This window comes from Aristolochia californica, unplaced genomic scaffold (genome assembly GCF_029961685.1).
Source record: "Aristolochia californica isolate CCGP_79_NKW_82.1479 unplaced genomic scaffold, dmAriCali1.0.hap1 SCAF_9, whole genome shotgun sequence".
Classification (NCBI taxonomy): Eukaryota; Viridiplantae; Streptophyta; class Magnoliopsida; order Piperales; family Aristolochiaceae; genus Aristolochia; species Aristolochia californica.
Window position 1 is genome coordinate 6,231,358 of NW_027182290.1, and position 19,874 is coordinate 6,251,231.

Below are 19,874 nucleotides of genomic sequence, written 5' to 3' on the forward strand. Positions count from 1 at the left end.
AGTACCTGCTTTGATACCATGTTAAATTGGGTCCAAGGCCCTATCCCAAAATGACTAGCCAACTTAGGAAACCCCTTTACCAACTAATAAACTCAAGATCTTTGTACTCACTAATCTATGTGGGACTATTCCTTAACAATGTCCAAGGTCAGCTAATCAGATGGCCGAGTCACTTGCCAAAAACAAGGTGTCCCTTACAATCCCTCTTTGTGTCTGGGCTACCTTGCTAGTTTTGTTATGGTTGCCCTTTGGACTAAAAGTCACCTTTCTCCAAAAAAATAGTCATGAAACTTATCTCAAAAGAAGCAGATTGTGTTTTTCCTCCAAGAAATACCATTCCACTAGTGAATGATTTCTATTTGAAACATCTTTCTAAAATTGATAATTGTATTGTGCTGGTTGGGATAAACCAACTTGGCACAATTAAGACTAAGGTGGATGCAAGTAACTTATCAATTTTCCAGGAAGATTTTTCATTTCATGATTTTCCATGGCTGGAATATGATTAACACAGAAGAAAGTAAAAAAATTCTAAATTCTTAGGAATTTACCGTGCTTTTGTTATTATGAGTGCTAATTCAATTTTCTGTTTTTACTCAAGTATTGGCTATTTGTGGTGAGATTCTGGCTTTAAGAGGGTAGAAGAATTACCCTATGATGTGAAAATGTTTGTTATTCTGCACAATCCTGCTATTAATTCTCACAACAGTAAGTACCTTTCTTTAAAATTGTTTGAAAATTTACTGAATTTAACGGGGCAAAGCAAGATGGACCTTTGAGGTCCAAAGATGGTCTTTAGTGCTATATCCACTTTCAGATTGACTCAATAATTTGGATAACTAAATTGAAATTGAAGTTTGGAAGGTCAATTATCTAACATTTTTTGTTTAGAAAAGCATAAACAAACATTCTAGCCAAATAAATGTAAAGAAATTCTAAGAAAATGGTTTTAAAAAACATATTATGGTGTATGCATAAGTAAAAAAAATACTTGTTTCTGGTATAAAGATTTAACGTGTATACTTTTTGTAGAAGTATGAAATTGAAATAATAAAAAGAGATAAGAGATAAGAGATAAGAGAGAGAGGGGGGGGGGGGGGGGGGGGGGGGGAGAGAGAGAGAGAGAGAGAGAGGCTGCTCTCTTTAGGGGTTACTCTCGATCCCTAACAGCATTTATATCACTCTAACGTGAATAATGGGGTCAAATAACAAAAATGTCCCTTAGGGACATGTATCCATAATTCACAGAAAATAAAACCATAAAATAGACAGAAAACAGGTCAGACTTATAGACTAACTTTCTATACTGCTGTATGAACACTAGGGGTAAATAGTGCAAGGCAGAATTACCAAAATACCCCTATCAACATTCTAACTCTTAAACTGCCCTTGATCTGAAAATGATTCTGCTATCCTGATTATGCGATAGAAACTTCATATCTCAAACTTCATAGTTTGTATCCGATATTTGGAGTTTCAAATTTTAGGTATCATTTTGAATTTTCCAATTTTGGATATCGTCTAACAATTTTTGTTGCCAATGCCTGCTATACAAATTGCCATTTATGTGATAAATGGGCATGCAAAGCTTGTTGGTAAGTGTGTGCCTGATTTTAGGCCAGGTTCTAAAATGTAAATTGATTCTTACTTTTAGTTCCTGGTTGTGTTTGTTTCTTCAAACATAACCTGTTAATCTTACATTATCTGTGCCTGATTTTACGGCAGGTTCTAAAATGTAAATTGATTCTTATTTTTGGTTCCTGGGTTGTATTTATTTCTTTACACATAAACTGTTTATCTTACATTATCTGTGATGATTTTATAGGCCAGGGCATAGTCATATTGTCTTATAGTACATCGTTAGTACTTATCTATAGCAAAAGCTTGTGTGGGAAGCTTGTTGTTCAATTGGACCAGATCATCCCAGAAAAAAGCTACCCTTGGAGGCTCATTACCCAATTAATTAACCCAATAGGATCTAAAGCCAAAGAGAAGTTTGACTTTTACAGCACTAAGATCCTCTCCCTAGGAGCATTTGGATTGAATGCAACAACCGGCGCTTTCAATGCAAATTCTGCAAGAGAACCTACCACCTCTACTTCTATTTCTGTCCCGTCATCCCTCTGGATCAGGGTGAAAAATAACTTTCTCTATCCCTTATCATTACCACTTACAACCAGCCACCTTGTCTCCAATCCATTGCCACTTGGTTCTGTGAGACTTTACAACTCCATTACACTCCATCCTAGTCCTTCTTCTGCCTAGGTGAATGGATATTTCATTTCCTCACCCACCCTGATAAATCGGTCACCCTTGCTCTCCCCATTGGTCACCGACCTGATATTACCAAACTTACGGACTGGATCCCATCCAAACCTGACAATTCCCTTGGCCAATGGATCAACATCTGGGGCATCTCTTCCGAACTCTGGCATACCCATACCTTCACTCAAATTGCTAAGGCCTTTGGATCTCTTTCCGGATTGGACACCACCACCTCCTCCAAATCCAGACTTGATGTTGCTAGAATCCTTATCACTCCCAACAAGCCTTTCCAAGGATCCAAACTCCTGAAACTCTTGGTTAATGGGCTTTCTTTCTGGCTGAACGTCTTCTTCAAAAACCCTTCTTCTGAATCCTTGCTGTGTCTTCAATGGCTTCCGAATCACCTATACCGAGCTGACTCAGTTACGACCTTTGATCACCCCTGGTCAGATGGTGTTTTCGATCATGTGGACATCCAGCCTCACCACCAAACTACGGATGGTCCGTCTAATACCAGGCCGAGTTTAAATTTCAAATACTCTGCGCCTTTGATTGCCCCTGCCCACATTGTCAGCGCTAACACTGGAAATGCTGACCCTATTCTGACCAGCTTGCCTTCTTACATAGGTGTCCTTGAAACAACCAGTGACCCCCACCTGCAGCCTCTCTATCAAAGTAGACTTCTGTCCTCCACGGATTCCATCGAACAACTTTGTCAGGACCCCCCCTCCCTAACCACTTACCGATTGGCTGTTTACCTGGGATTTCAACACAATCAGATTTTGTAACAAGAAGATGCCTCCTAGTCCAAGAATCATCTCATCCATGTGTAAATTCACTGACTTCATCGGTGCTTGTGAGCTTCAGGAAATCCCTCAGAACTTTACATGGTCCAATTGCTAGCAGTGCAGACCTATTTTTCCAAACTTGATCGATTCTTGGCTAATGGAGATTGGCTTCAGCTCTACCAGAACTCTACGGGCTCCCATTGGCCAATGTGAAGATCTTGGTGTCAAGAAGGATCAGCCAAAATATCCAGCTCCTGATCATCTCCAGTGCGATTGCTGCTCTCCTAGAGCTTCCTTTCTCTGCGAAGGAAGTTGAAAGAGCCACTCTTGGTTTGCCTACTGATTGAGCTCCAAGACCAGATGGATTTAATGGTGACTTCTTTAAACCATGCTGGCCCATCCTCAAAGGTGACATCACCAACATGGTCAATTCCTTCTATCATCAAGGGATCACCTTCAAAAGCTTGGGTGCCACATTTATCACCCTCATTCCCAAGAAGGCCACTGCTGAACATCCCCGAGACTATCGCCCCATCAACCTAATTTCCAGCAGCTACAAGATTATTGCTCGCATCCACTCCCACCACCTTAAAGTTGCTCTCCTTTCGGTCATTCACCTAGGTCAATGTGCATTTATTAAAGGCCGCTCTATCCTTGATGCGGCAATGACTACTCATGAGCTTCTCCATCATTTCAAAACTGATCACCAACCCTGATTTGCTCTCAAAATCGAGTTGGAGATAGCCTTTGATCATGTGAGTTGGAGATAGCCTTTGATCATGTGAGTTGGCGCCTTCTAGACAATCTTCTCCACCAAATAGGCTTCGGTGAAAAATGGCGTTTCTGGATCAGAAGTTGCATCACCTCCCCCTCCTCCCCGATTCTTAATGGCACAACTTGTGGGTACTTCAAAAGTTCCTGTGGGCTACGACAAGGGGGCTCTCTTCAATATTATGGCAGAATTCCTCTCAGCTATGGTCCACTATGCACGACAATCTTGGATGGCTTCAACCTGTGTCTCATCAAAAAGCGTTCAGCATTCCTCTCCTACAATTCGCTGATGAAGCTATCTTTTTTGGCATGGGGAGTTAAAATAATTGAAAGTTGTTTTCATAAAAATTATTGAAAGTCATCTGGTAGTGTAGTGTAAGATTGATATGACAAGATTAGCCCATTCTTGTCCTTTGCAGCAGCTATGACTATAAAGAACTTGTCAAGGAGGAGGAACAAGGACATAATTTAGAAAAATAAATTATTGGTATAGAACCAGAACGTTTTGGTCTAGTTCTTTATAGTTTCTACAACTAAACTAGGAGCCTTCATGTCCTGGCATCAAACCAGAACCCAACCAGAAATTAATCCAGTCAGGTACATATAAACCCAAATTCTACCCATTTATAACTTAGGTTGGCTTTGGGTCACATTAGTGAGTTCGGTTAGTGGACCAGGTCAAAATTTGTCAACCCCAGTAAGTGGTTTGTTGATAACTCTTGGAAAACAATACTTTTCTGTATCTTCAGTGGTTTTGCTAATTTCATGATCTTCTCCTGAACAGGGATCTTGGAAGTCAAGGACTGAAAGGATTTATTAGTGAACAGATTAGTTTATTAACCAATTTGGTAAGCCTGTAAGTATCTTAATTCTTTTGTTTTATTTCATTGTTTTGGTTCACTATTTCTGATTCTTAGTTTGCAGATATGTGAATATTATTAGTTTTGGCTCATTTAGTGTCGTCTGCATGATTTCACCTTATAACTTGAGCTGCCCTCCCCCTTTGATTTTTCTCCTTTTCCTTGTATTTTGTTTTTTTTCCCTTTTGTTTCCTTTTTGTTTCCTTTTTGGCTCCCTTTTCTATCTTGAGTGATTGCTCTTGTATGCTTCCCCTTTTGTATTTTTGTTGCCCTGCTGTTTTGGCTCCCTTAACGAATTCTCCCTTCTCATTGCCCTCCCTCCCCTCCCTCACCACCTGCGCCCCCCCCCCCCCCCCCCCCAAAAAAAAAAAAAGTGTTGTCTGCATGATATTGCTGTATCTGGTTCAATGCTACTATCGAAATATTTAAATCCTTATCCATTTTACAATTGTTAAAGCTGGGTCCAAGTTTATCTGCTAATCACAAGCCGATGTTAGGACAACCATGGGATTTTTTTCCTGAGATTAACCTATGTGGAATTATTCCCACTTATAATAATTGAACTGTTCCTTTTTCGTCTGTCTAACATTTGAACTGTACATTAATATTTTAATTTCTTTCTGAAAATGGGCCAGATATTACTTCTGGAGAGATATCTTCTATTGTTTCTTCAGTCTGCATAATATTGCTATTTCTGGTTCACTGAAGAAATATTTAACTCATTATTTGTTTGGGAATAGAAGATTTCCTTTTGCATCTATATAAGAATTTCTATGTATCAATTTATCTTTTTTTTCTTTCTGAGTAAGAGCCTTTGTCAAAGCATTATTGCTTTCACTTACTATTTGTTTAATTGTTTCAGAAATCTTAGTTATAATTCTTTGGGAGGTATCTTGCCATCAGGAATAGGTCATAAATCTCTTCTAAAACTGTAAGTAAAGCTGCATACAGATTGCTTATTAATTCCTCATGCTGATAGCATTTTGTCGTACATGAATCAATTCTAGAATGCTTTAAAATTTGTATTGGACATAATTGCTAGAAATTATTTATGAATCTCAAATGTGCCTGATGATATGGAAGCAGCTTTGGATTTTCTTCACAGTTTTTAAAGGATAAATATTTTTTGTAAAGGCTGAGCCTAATTCCACCCTAAAATGAATAGCCACTTATGAGGTCTATTAGTCAATCTTACACACCAAATTTTTTTCTTAATGCTTATTTGTGTCGGACTATTCCCACTAATACTCTCCCTCGTGTCCAACCTTACGTACACGGATGATGAGCTTGAGGTGTGGACATCAAATAGGGAGTACAAACTCAACAGGGTGTAAACTCGGCCTAATAGGCAGACACCTTACTCTGATACTATGTAAATAATGAGTCCGATTTCATCCCAAAGTGACTAGAAACTAAGGAGAATTATTGCTCCTTTCTTACTGGCTTTGCATAAAACTTTATTTGTCATTGATATTACACTCACTCTAATTAATTATTGATTCGACCTTTTTGCTACTAATGGTTTGTGTTAGAGGAATCAGGTTAAATTACTTTCCTCTGGCTTTTCCTATCTGGCATACTTGACACATAATTGGAAAACTCAATGAATCACCTTGATTCAGTTAATTCAAGTCCAAATTTGCAAAACTTGTCATGTTCCCTGTCCAAGTCATCTGATTTGGAGTTTCTGAACTCTAATGTGATCCTGGTTTCTGAGTTTTCCTGATATGACTTGACACACTTTTTCTTGTGAACCTAGTTGCTGCTTTTTGGTTTAGGTATTTGCCTCCAACAAACCAAATGTGAAACTATTTCCATAGTTTTGCATACTAATCATCAATATTTTTCCAATAAATGTAAAAAATGAATCTGTCCATGTACATTTAAGTCTTCTGAGAGTTTCCATATTTTATTTAAACCATTTCTTTTGTGTTCATTACTGAAACATGTGGATCTCAAATTAATCTTGTGAATATGAAGAAAAAGTAATCTGACACAACAGTTCGCTTTGTTGAAAAAGAAAATATGAATAGAACAAAAACAGTTTGTTTTTCTTCTGCCACATATTTGTTACTGTTTCTGATGATGACTCTTTATTTAATTTAAAAACATGGGTTCCTTCCTTTGCCATCTGAAGACCTGATTATCCTTTTTTCCTTCATGTCATGTAGGGATTTATCAAGGAACCAATTTACTGGTGCAATCCCTGAAAGCTTAGGTTCTTCAAGTCTTCAGCTAGTGTAAGTATCGTGCTTTATGTTATTGTAACAACTTAGATATGGTTCCATTCCTTCTAGCCTGTAGACTTTATTTCTTGATATCATGGTTGATGGGTATACTGACTACTTGTGTTCAGGCTGTTAAATGATAATCAATTGGAGGGGCAGGTACCAGAAGAATTATATTCGATTGGTGTACACGGTGGAGAAATAGAGTAAGCTATATGGATGCTTTGTTTTTTCGTGGTTAAGGAAAACTATTTCCTAATTACATAGGTCTATAGGAAAGATCTCAAACACAACTAGCAAGTGGTAAACCATCACTGTAGATCACCATGTTGTGGCACAAAATAGCAGCTGTTGCCTTGGAGTGCTTGCCTAAAAAAGGATGCCCTCTTCTTTTAATCAAGGTTTTAAGTATTTTTACATAAAAGACAAAAATACCCTTCAAAACATAAACTAACATATCTCCTAAAATACACCTCTAAAATGGATGAAAATTGAACCATAGGCATATGAAGACATTGCCTGCCTAACAAACATCATATAGGATAAAAACATAATATATAAATAACCAAAATGCCTCTAAGTTGATATGTTAACTCTCCCCCTCAAGCTGGAGAGTAGATATCAAATAACCCCAACTTCTCACAGAAGAATACATGTTCACGTCTTCCCAATGGCTTTTCTCACATCCCCAAATTGGTCTAAAGACTTCACATATGGAGTTACCACTTTCCTTGCATAACTGCATCTCTAATGACAATCAACCTTTATATGTTTGGTTCTCTTATGGAATACAGGGTTGCTTGCAATAAAGATGACCACCTGATTATCACACTTCATGACCATAGGACCTAGTAAATAGAAACCAAATTCAAGAAGAACAAATTTAATCCATATAAGCTCACTAATCGTGTGAACCATTGCTTGATATTTAGGCTATGCACTAGATCTAGCCACAACTGTCGGTTTATTACTTTTCCAGCTTACCAAGTTGCCTCCAACAAAACAACAGTAGCCTGATGTAGATCATTTATCCATCTTATGTGAAATTGGGTCCAAGGCCTATCCCAAAATGACTAGCCATCTTAGGAAACTTATTTCCCAATTAATAAACTCAACATATTTGTTTTCACAAATCCATGTGGGACTATTCTTTAACACTCTCCCTCACGTGTAGGCCCTCTGGGCTCTTACATGTGGATAATTTGGGTAGAGGCCCACATATGAGTACCTGCTCTGATACCATGTTAAGTTAAGTCAACATCTTTACCTCTTGAACAACATGAATGCCCCAACCAGTCTTCAAATCTGGTGAGTACATATTCTTAATTGCAACATGACCTCTCTCTCCCGTTCCCCAAACCCTAGATCTTCCACGACCTCCTGACCGTCCTTCGTCTTTGCTCCCTCGCCTCCATTTTCACCCCCATCGCCCTCCGTGATGCCGTGAAGAGAGTTCCCATCAGCCTCCACATCCCCACCATGGGAGAGCCGAAAGACGGAAGAGACGAACGAATCCAGAAGCTTCTAGTTGACGCCTCGACTATGGAGGCGTTGCAGATACCACTTCTGCTGGTCCTCCAAACCACCAACATTCTCCCATGTGGTTTCTGTTGCCGAATTAGCGGCTTCCGACGAAGGGAGAACCAGATCCGGGTGAAAGTGGGGGACCGGGGATGGCGATTGTAAAGTTTCAGCCATGGTAGAGGAATCGCATAGAAGCTTGCCCATTCTTATTTTTCTTTATTTTCTTTATTTTGGGGGGATTTTTAGTACCTCCCCACCTGATTGCAACCTGTAGAGATAGAAAGAGGTTTCCTAAGATGGCTAGTCATCTTGGGGTAGGCCTTGGACCCAATTTGACATGAGGTAAAACGGAAAAATCTGACGTTAATTTACTGATGGAGAGAAGATTTTTAGTGAGATAAGAAACAACTAAAACATCTAACAAATGAATATTGGGGGTTGAAGAGATAATACCAGTGTGTGAGATAGGTAAGAAGGCACCATTCCCCAATATTCAGTTGTTAGATGTTTTAGTTGTTCCTCATCTCACCAAAAATCTTCTCTTCATCAGTAAATTAACGTCTGATTTTCTCTTTTCACCTCATGTAAAATTGGGTCCAAGGCCTGTCCAAAGATGACTAGCCATCTTAGGAAACCTCTTTCTGTCTGTACAAGCTATAGCCAAGTGGGGAGGTACTAATAACCCAAAATCAAGAAAATAAAAAAAATAGGAATGGGCAAGCTTCTATGTGATTCTTCCGCCATGGCTGAAACTTTACAAGCGCTGTCCCCGGTCCTCCACTTTCACCCGAATCCGGTTCTCCCTTCGTCGGAAGCCACTGATCCGGCAGAAGAAACCGCATGGGAGAATGTTGGTGGTTTGGAGGACCAACAGAAGCGGTAGCTGCAACGCTACCATAGTCGAGGCATCTACTAGATGCTTTCGGATTCGTTCGTCTCTTCCATCTTTTGGCTCTCTCATAGTGGGGATGTGGAGGTTGATGGGAACTGCCTCTTCACAACATCGCGGAGGACGATGTGGGTGAAAATGGAGGTGAGGGAGCTAAGACGGAGGACGGTCAGGAGGTTTATGGAAGATCTAGTCTGGGAGCTGGAGAGAGGCCGTAAATGTTGCAATTAAGAATATGTACTCGCCGGATTTGAAGACTGGTTGGGGAATTCATGTTGTTCAAGAGGTGAAACTGCTGACCTAACTTAACATGGTATCAGAGCAGGTACTAATATGTGGGCCTCCACCCAAATTATCTATATGTAAGAGCCTAGAGGGCCTACATGTGAGGGAGAGTGTTAAAAAGTTGTCTCACATAGATTAGTGAGAATAAATATGTTGACTTTATAAGTTGGGAAAGAGGTTGCCTAAGATGGCTAGTCGTTTTGGGAAACCTTTTTCTGTCTCTACAAGCTGCAGTCAGGTGGGGTGGTACTAAAAATCCCCCCAAAATAAAGAAAAATAGGATTGGGCAAGCTTCTATGTGATTCCTCTGCCATGGCTGAAAATTTACAAGCGTCGTCCTTGGTCCCCCACTTTCACCAGATCCGGTTCTCCCTTCGTCAGAAGCCACTGATCTGGCAACAGAAACCGCATTGGAGAATGTTGGTGGTTTGGAGGGCCAATAGAAGCGGTATCTACTGCACCTCACGTGTAGGCCCTTTGGGCTCTTACAAATGGTTAATTTAGGTGGAGGCCCACATATGAACATGGCTTTGATACCATGTGAAGTTTGGTCCAAGGCCTATCCCAAAATGACTAGCCATCTTAGGAAACCTCTTTCCCAACTAATAAACTCAACATATTTGTTCTCACTAATCTATATGGGACTATTCTTTAACATCTTACATTCGGCATAATCATCATCAGAATATCCAAGTACATCAATCTGTCTGTTCTGAGTATACAATAGACTTTTTCCAGGTGCACCCTTCAAATACTTTAAAATATGTTGAGCAACTTCTAAATGTGCTTTCTGTGAAATTTTCATCAACTGGCTCACAATTCCCACAACAAATGAAATATCCAGTTTGGTAGCTGTAGCATAAATCAATTTACCTACTAAGCCTTGGGCTGATTTCTGCCCTTGAGAGCAAGACCCTGTGTGTCATAAAGATTATGGTTGACTTCTATGGGAGCATCTACTGGTTTAGCTCCTAACAAACAATACTCCTGCAGCATATCTAATAGATATTTCCTTAGGGAGAGAACAAATCTTGTTTGCCGCAAGCAACTTCAATGCCAAAAAAGTATTTGAGGAGGCCCAAATCTTTCGTCTAAAAATATGTGGCCAAATACTATTTAACTTCGGTAATGCCTTTAAGATCATCACCAGACAGTACAATATCATCTACATAGACCACCAAAACAACTACACGAGTTTTCCTCAAGTATGAATATAGAATGGTCACAATGGCTTCGGTGGAACCCAAACTACATTACTACAATACTAAATTTCTCAAATCATGCCTTGGGACTTTGTTTAAGTCCATAAATGGCCTTTTGTAGCTTATATACCTTCCCTGTCTCTTCCTCAGGAACATACCCAGGAGGTTGTTCCAGATAAACTCCTTCATGTAAATCTCCATACAAGAAGGCATTTTTCACGTTAACTTGAAAAAAAAGACCAACTTTTATTAACTACTTCCGAGATTAAGATACATATTGAAGTATGTCGGATTACAGGAGAGAATGTCTCAAACACATCAACATCGAAGGTTTGTGTATATCCCTTGCTACCAGTCGGGCCTTGTGTCGTTCAATAGATCCACCTAACGACACCCCACAATAGTAGCTCCTGTTGGAGGATCACATAGTCGCCAAGTTCTCTGAGACAACAAAGCATTCATCTCATCATCTATAGCTCCCTGGCCACCGCCACAGATGGAGAAGGAGCGACCTGTACCTCTATTATTACCACCAAGAAACTGACCATTAGATATGTCAGTAGAGGGCTGGAGGTTAAGAGCAGCTGCATTTGAGAGATTTCCATCAGAGTCATTTTTACTCACTACTGCCCCTTCAGCCTGAAGAATCCTATTAAATGCCTGCTCTAGGGTGGTCACATCCTCATTGGCCAACATCTGAGCTCGAATGACATCATACTCGACCTAAACCATCTAGAAATCGAGTCACTTGGATCTGATTTTCTTTCTTACGAATGTCTTCAACTTTCACAGTAAATGGATGGAATGTGTTGATTTCCTATAGTACCCCTCTCATCTCAGTGAAGTAATTTGTCACTGATTTATTGCCATACTTTATTGTTAAAGTATCTCACATACAACTCATAGATTCTCAACAAGTTACTTTCCTTAGACAAAATAGAAGCTAAGGTAGTGCACATTGCCTTAGCAGTACTACACGTGACTCCATACTATTGACCAACCAGGTCATCAATAACTTGTCTTCAACCACCCAATCCTCAATAAAAGGTATTGGGGATCACTTATTATGTATTTGACCATCCTTTTAGCCCTCAAATACATCCAAACTGACTGTGACCAGTTGACATAGTTCGATCCATTCAATGAGGTGTAGTTATCTGAATAGGCTCAGTGAATTTCACATCTGAGCCCTCATTAGTCCTCTGGACAGCAACTTGTGTGCTGGATTCAGCCATTAAACACCACAACCTACGACAATTCAGTGCAACAACGCGTGGACCAAACAAATGGAAACATTTTCCTCAATATTCTATGCCTGCGCAGTCAAATGGTAGGGCAATCCATAATCCCGATCAATTTTCGCTAAATAACAATCAATCTCAGCAATCAAGACCAGGAATTGAAGAAAAAACAACTCAATTGCATGAAAGTTGGGTGACACATGCAAAATCGATGATGACACAAGCAAGATAAAGGGACAAGCAGACAGTAATGAAGAAATTTCTCAAATTGGGATCATTAAATGACTTAAAACCCCAATAATCTTTTAATTAGTAGTAGCCATAAGCCAAGAGGCTGTGGTAGGCAGAAAAAAGGAAAAAATGAACTTTTTACCCTACTAGTCTAGAAATTTGGGAAGATCCTCCAAGAGGGTGGCTGAAGATTGAGAGAAGAATCACAAAAATGAGAGAAATCTGCCCAAGAAGAGTTTAACCTTGCTCTGATACCATGAAAAATCTGATATTAGGGTAAAAAAAAAAGAGAAATAAGAGACTGCCTTGGACTGTGTGCCTAAAAAAAGGATGCTCACTTTTATTTTAATCAGGGTTTTAAGTATTTTGACATAAAAGACAAAAATACCCCTCAAAACATAAACTTACATATCTCATAAAATACACCTCTAAAATGAATGAAAAATTGAACCATAGGCATATGAAGACATTACCTACCTAACAAACATCATATAAGATAAAACCATAATATATAAAATGACCAAAATACCCCTAAGCTGATATTTTAACAAGCTTAACACTTGTTGGATCTTGAGATGGGCCACACAATACCTCAAATGTATTGTGTATCACTTGTACAAATTTTTAAACATTTATGTTTTCCAAAACATGATATGGTGAAATGGGCACCCCTGGATGGAAAATGGGAGAAAAGATCAGAAAGAGGTGAATAAAAAAAAGAGACTTTCCCATGTTAAAAAAAGAAAGAAAACGGAGGAGAATAGATGGAAATAGATGATTAAGATCAGAAATAAATAGAATAAAGAGAAGGAGAGCGAAAAGAATGAAAAAGAAAAGAGTAATAGAAGAACAAAGGAGGGAACAGGTTGACGGTCTGGTCTCTCCATCTCTTGCGAGTGGCTTAATCCACTTGATTGATGATTCCTCCTTATTTTTGTTGTGCTATTAATAAATTCTGTAAGAAACTAAGGGAAGAGAAATGAGGAGAAGAGGAAGAAGAAAAGGGCTTGAGAGAGAGCCTGCACTATGGGGAGAGAAATCTAACCCCATTAGGTTACAAAAAGACTAATTTGCCCTTTAGACGGGGATGTGTACATGAGTGACAGAAACTGCGTTCTAAACAAACTAAAAAAATGCATAATAACTACCCTAACACCGATACCAATTTGGGATCTTCTAGACATATAATTATAGGTTTACCTTATAATGTATGACTGTTGCACCTTATGTTGATCCAAAGGGAGATTCATCAATTAGTCATTTTATCTGTTCTGGATCTGGATTTTTTTTCTTTTTCTAGTATTTATGCTTTATGTGTTCTTTTCTTCATTGTTATATTTTAATTTTCCTCTGTTTGTTCCATTTCAGTCTCTCTAGCAACAAAGGCCTTTGCGGTGTACCTTCGTTGCCAGCTTGTCCTTTCTTTTGGGAAAAAGGAGGCCTGTCCACTGGTGGCAAAATTGCTATAGCTCTAGCATGTCTAGTTATTTTTATTATTCTACTCGTAATAATCTACATATTCTGCATTAGGAGAGGGAGAAATGATTATGACTTTGCTGTACCGCAAGATTTGATATGTAAGCTTGTGGCATTAAACCTTTTCTTTGAGCTTTTGACTTTACCTGTTGAATTGATAAATATCATACAGCAGACCAGCAGCTTCTTTGACATTTTATATTACAAGTTTTCTTCTGAAAATTAAATTGTGCTGTTGATTGGCATGTGTAATAATGGGCTATTGTGATGTGTTGTGGTTTTATTACACATGCCAGTGTGTCATTCTTGGTGAGTTGTTTATTTGACTTGGCATTTCCATTGTTCTGATCCATTTCCAATTTTTCTCTTCTTCCTCAGCTGTTGCGGCAAAAAGGAACAGGTATCAAAGGCAGAAATCTTTAATGTTACTAGAGATGGAGACTCAAAACGCTAATGGATTTCCATCGACCTTGACTCCCCTATGACACAAGTTGAAAGAATGGACTGGGACTTCATCTTCTTCAAGGCCCCCTCTAAAGAGAGGGGTCAAGATCTTCCAAGAGTTCCGATTGATGACAAGAGAAGTTTCTCAACAAGATTTGTAGTGTCAGGTGGGAAGCGTGGAAAATCACATTCTAACCATTTCTGAATGTAATTTGGGAACGATGTCAGAGTGTAGCCCTAAGGTTGTAAAAGCTAGTATATATTTTGTATTTTCTTTCTTGGCCTTAAATCTGTTAAAGGGGTAGAATTCCTCAAACTCCCCTCTAATACCATTCATAACCAAATTTTTGCAATTGAAATTTTGATCAAGGGTTAGTGGCAGAGAGATTGTGAGATCAAGTAAAACCAGTCTGCCGTCTAATGTAATAATTCGCATTTTAGGTTGTTTTGTTCAGAGCATGTTTCTGTTTAAGAAATGAAGATTAAAAAAAAAAAAAAAAGGTTCTGATGTACTACCTTCTTTCTTCTGTTTTCTCACTGCTTATAGAGTGCATATGTGCTGGGGTTTTGTTTACTTATTTGGCGATAGATCTTTTTACATTCAAATCATTCTTTCTGTAATTTCTTATGCCATTTCCACAATAGACAACGTTGGAACCTTGCCAGGCAGCCAGCAGCTGAGAGGATAAAGGAAATTGCAACTTTGTCTATTCTTTCAGCCAGCAGCGGAGACGGGCTTCCGTTTTATTTAAGACACAAGTTGAGACAAGATAACTAGGTTGCGACTTATCTTTGTATTTCTTTGGAGATAAAACTTTATTTTCATGAAGCTCTATCCCGAAGTTTCTCTAAGATCTTTTACATGAAAAGTCTGAAATACCCATGTTTTAATACAGCTTGACTTCAGTTGGGCTCCTCACTTGTCATTTATAAATTGATGTTTCACTTTTTTTTCAAAATTTTTAGTGATCGCTTGTTCTCCTAAAGGTTTCCCAGCCAACAGTTTTTTGAAGGTAAGCCTTTTATTCATTTGTTTCTTCTTGTTAAGTTGAAGAGCCTAATTAATACCTTACGCTGAGTCGGTATGTGGATCGACTTTCGCAGCAAGGTCACCGACATATTTCAGATTGTTAAAAATTATATACATATGTGGAAGTTTCTACTGTTGGAAGTAGGGGTGGCTTCGAACCGAGCCGGTTCGCGAGTGGCTCGAGCTCGACACCGGCTTGGTTCGATTCAGTATCCCTGGATCTCGAGCCGAGTTCGAGATCCGAGATCGGCTCGTTAATTTAAACGAGCCGAACTCGACCGAATCCAAGTTTGGCTCGACGACTCGTTAACGAGCTGAGTCGGGAGGGGAGAAATAATTACTCATGCTCCCCCCTGTGTTTTCCTTAAACTCTCCTTCTTCATGGTTCTTGAAGAAACTAAAAATACATTTTAGTAGAAATAAGTTTCTAGGGACTATTAGTGTCTCATGTTTTTTTTAAACATTTTTCTAATTGAAATTTCTCATTAAAAAAATCATATAATTTTCTAAGTAAGATTTTCTTGCCAAGAAGGGCTAGAAAACCGTATAGAAAATTTTTGAATACATAATTGACAGTTGATGTTGTAATAATACTTTTAGCATCAGGTAATTTTCATTGTAATTTTGTTTTTGACATTTTATTTGATTAAAAATTTATCGATAAGTATAGTAATATATTAGATTGATTATTAATTTTTATTTATTTCCCTAGAAGAGGCAATAAGAGGTACATTTAACTTTCCTAAGAAAATTTTAAAATATTTCTAATAAGTCACTAATAGTAATAGGATTTTATTTAAAAGTTTTTTTTTGTTGGAAATATGTATCATATGAAAAAACATTTCTAGTTTTTCCTAGAATATTAATTTTCAACCAGGGGCACTAAGGAGGCCATAGTAAATTTATGGCCAGATTCAAAAATTACAAAACAAGCTAGACAACATTTGGAATAAAAAAGATTAATATTGGCGCGTTTTAATCCATTATTAAAATTCAATCTTGAACCTCCCCTATCATTCTTTTTTTAAAATGTATGCATAATTTTATATATAAGTTATTTGACATATATTTTATGTAGAGTATTAAATGTAGGTTAAGCTCGAACTCGGGTAGAGCTCAAGCTCGAACTCAGTTAAAATTATTAGGCTCGAGTTCGATTACAATTTTAGGTTCGAGGATAAGGTCGGCTCAAGCTCGCATTCGAAATATTAAATCAAACTCGGCATGAACAAGGTTCGGACTCAACTAAATTCGATGCCACCCTTATGCCCAATTTTAAGTAGAGGTCATTCCCAATTTTATGTAAAATGTATGCTTATATACAATTTATTTGACATGTATTTTTTGAAAAATTTTAAATGTATGTTGGAGCACGAACTCAAGACATGTAGTTTTTGAAAAGTTTTAAATGAATGTTGAAGCTCGAGCTCGGCTCGAACTCGGTTAAAATTATTTGGCTCAAGCTCGATAAAATTTTTTAGACTTGGTTCGAGTTCGAAATATTTAAATCAAGCTCAGCTCGAATATAGGCAAGTTCGGGCTCGGCTCGGCTCGGCTCGGCTCGATGCCACCCCTAGTTGGAAGCACATGATTTCAGCAAGCCAGCTTAATCCTGGAGTTGCATAACTTGCTGAAATATACTTGTATTTGGTGATTTTTTTGTTGTACCTGGAAGCAACACTTGGTTTAGCTTATTACTAGCAGCTTATTACTTGGTTCAAGCTTTCATGCTCTCCATTGAACACGTTGCAGATTATTTCATGTCCTTATCACATTTAAGCACTCTCATTATTTACATGTTATTGGTTGTTATATAATGACATATATGCTATGTATTATTTGGGTATTAGCTCATTACCGCAACTACTATTGTGTCTCTCTAGTCGAGACATTACTATTGTAGAAGGAATCATCGATTGATTACTTTGGGTTCATTATTTGTTGACTACTGTCGACTTGATTTAACTTAGGAGGGGTTAGTTAACAAACTTAAAATTTGAACTTCATCTTCATCTCCTACAAATTCATTTCATTCATCTACATAAAATTCAACTTCAAACTTGGTGTTAGTGTGGACGAGTTCATGTGCACTGGAAAACAGTTTCTAGTGTTAGTGCCCCAAAATGAGAAAAATATCAAAAACAAGAAAATGAGTAACTTGTAATAGTATACTTAATTAAAACATAATACTTAAACCCTAAATTAGGTAAAATAAACATGATTACTACACGAATAAGTAATTTAATGTATAATTAAAATATATTAATATACTAATTAATTAAATTAGATATTATATTATTTAATGATTGCAGTTTATTGCACATTAATACAATAATTACGTGAGCCAATTAACGGTGCACATGATTAATTATAAAAAATAAATAAATAAACAGGAAAAATTGATCAAATGCTAACTTTAGCACACTATATTTTTATGTATTATTGCATCGTCCAGAGAAAAAGCAGCACTAGAGGCTGTTGGGGCGGATGAAATTGCATCGTTCAAAGGAAAAACAGCAGCTAAGAATAGGATTTGCAAGTTTTTTTTTTTTATATAAAAAAAATCACACTTGCGAAACTCACATGTGCCAGTTTGCATGTTGCGCGGGATAGGGCGTCGAGGGGGACATTAATTGTCCCCCTCAACTTAGGTATTTGGGAGGGTTTTGTGCGGCGACGACGAGAGTAGTGGCCGACTGATATGACGACGGCAGGTGGTTGTAGGCGGTGACAACGACGGGAGAGGGTTCGGAGCAGCTGCTCTAGCTGGGGTACAACAAGGCGAGGGCGAGGTTATGGGAGTTAACGGCGACGACAATGGGCGGGAGAGAAGGCGATGCCCAGGGGGAAGGATTAGGTGCGGTGATGAGAGGGAAAAGGGAGATGGAGGCCTAGAGGGAGGAAAAAAAATTTCGGAGGAAGAAGAGACGAGAGAAAAAGGAGATCGAGAGAGGGAAGAGAATGAGAGAGAGACTGAAAAAAAAATTCGACGAGAGTTCAACGTGTCCCACCCGCTTCATCCGGATGATTCATAATATACTATGGAATCTGAATTCCCAAAATTAAACCGGGGACATGATTTTTGGATTCATCTAATTCATCAACATGAATCAGGCACTGGTGCTCCACTAACGACATCAAGAGATGAACTCAGTAATGCGACTAAAGTTTATCTTCTGCGTTAAGTTGACTAACCCTCTTAAAGGATTTGGTTGGTTCAAAGAGTTCAATTCTATGATGGCTCTTAAGAACCCTAAAGGCAAGAGGATTATCTCTACAAAGGAGTTTGAATTACTTCAGAAGATAAAACATATGATGTCGTCTACCCTTGTGAAGAAATTGAATTATTTTAGAAGATAAAACACATGATGGCCCTGACTTCTTCACCTTATCTTCCTTTTGACTCCCCGTTAACCTTTTACTTGACAGTCTTTCTCCTACCATCCTTCATTTATCTCATTTACCCCCTTTGGCCAAATCTTTGGTGCATTACTTTGGTTGGTTATATATATATATATATATATATATATATATATATATATATATTAAATCCATGAGACTTTTTTATTGGTATCCTTCGATTTTTACCGTCGTCTTGTGAGTGATAGACTTTAACCACTTTAATGATTATTATCACTATTTTGTGCGAAATCCTTTGAGGTTAGTTTCGACTTATGTTTTATCACCAGTTTTGTATTTTTTGAGTATGTGTCTGGTTTCATACTTATCCTTGGGACACCTGAATGGAGGAAATCACTACTGCCACTATCTTATTTGTTTCAAGATGGGATCACTGCCATTACCACCTAGCTTGAGGGGGAGTGTTGAAAAATATGAATAAGTTGGGCTGTCATTGATGTAATTATCTTATGATTTTTGTCTTTTATTCACTCCTACTAGGGTGAAAGGTATATTTGTAATTGGTACTTTTGGCATCTATAAATAAAACTTAAGGGGGAGGGTTAAGACAAGTCTATAACCCTATTCTTCCTCCTCTTTTCTTTTTGTCAGGTGTTCTACTCTTCTTTTCACTCTCTAGGACGCCTCCTCTCATCTCTTTTTTTCTTCTCTCTTCTCTTTTCTTCCTTCTTCCTCTTCCTTCTCTTCTTTACCTAATATTGTAATATATGGAGTCTTGAAAATTAACAAAGACCAACCAAAAGAAATGATATTGATTGAACTATAAGAGAGAGAAGTCGTAGTTCAAGCTTGTTTGCCAAACAATAAATTCCAATGAAGCCGAACACCCAAAAGAGAGAAAGAGACATCCAATGAAGATCATTTGACCAACCTCTAATAATGATGCATTTCCAGAAAATCTATAAGATTGAAGGCTTTGATATACCTAGGTAGGTCTCTAAAATCTATAAGTAACCGATTTATGTGATTAAATTAACAACTCATATTGGTAATTGTATATATTTTTGAATGGATTTCACTTGAGATTTAATTAAGTTTTCTAAAAGGGTAAAAGGTCCCTTTTGAAGGTGAACAATTCAAAATTTGAATGTTGAGAACTTGTCTTTTTTTAGTTGGTTTTACCCTAATCGTAAGGCAAAAATCACCACTCCTTAAGTGTTGTAATGCCTTGAAATCGAATTTGGAGGTTGGAATCGTAATTTAAAAAATAACCAACAAAA

At 38.0% G+C, this 19,874-nt stretch overlaps 1 protein-coding gene and 1 pseudogene across 1 annotated transcript in view; one reads left to right on the forward strand and one right to left on the reverse strand.

Annotated features, from left to right (window-relative positions):
* The window catches only part of LOC137941242 (receptor-like protein 4), a 17,445-nt gene extending 2,662 nt beyond the window's left edge, over positions 1-14,783 (forward strand). The window contains 6 exon segments of the mRNA XM_068786564.1: positions 4,609-4,680; positions 5,547-5,615; positions 6,856-6,924; positions 7,041-7,118; positions 13,653-13,861; positions 14,139-14,783. Coding sequence (XP_068642665.1) covers positions 4,609-4,680; positions 5,547-5,615; positions 6,856-6,924; positions 7,041-7,118; positions 13,653-13,861; positions 14,139-14,245 — 604 coding nt within the window. The 3' untranslated portion in view covers positions 14,246-14,783.
* On the reverse strand, positions 8,162-8,640 carry LOC137940065 (uncharacterized; annotated as a pseudogene).
* Positions 14,784-19,874: the final 5,091 nt, after the last annotated feature.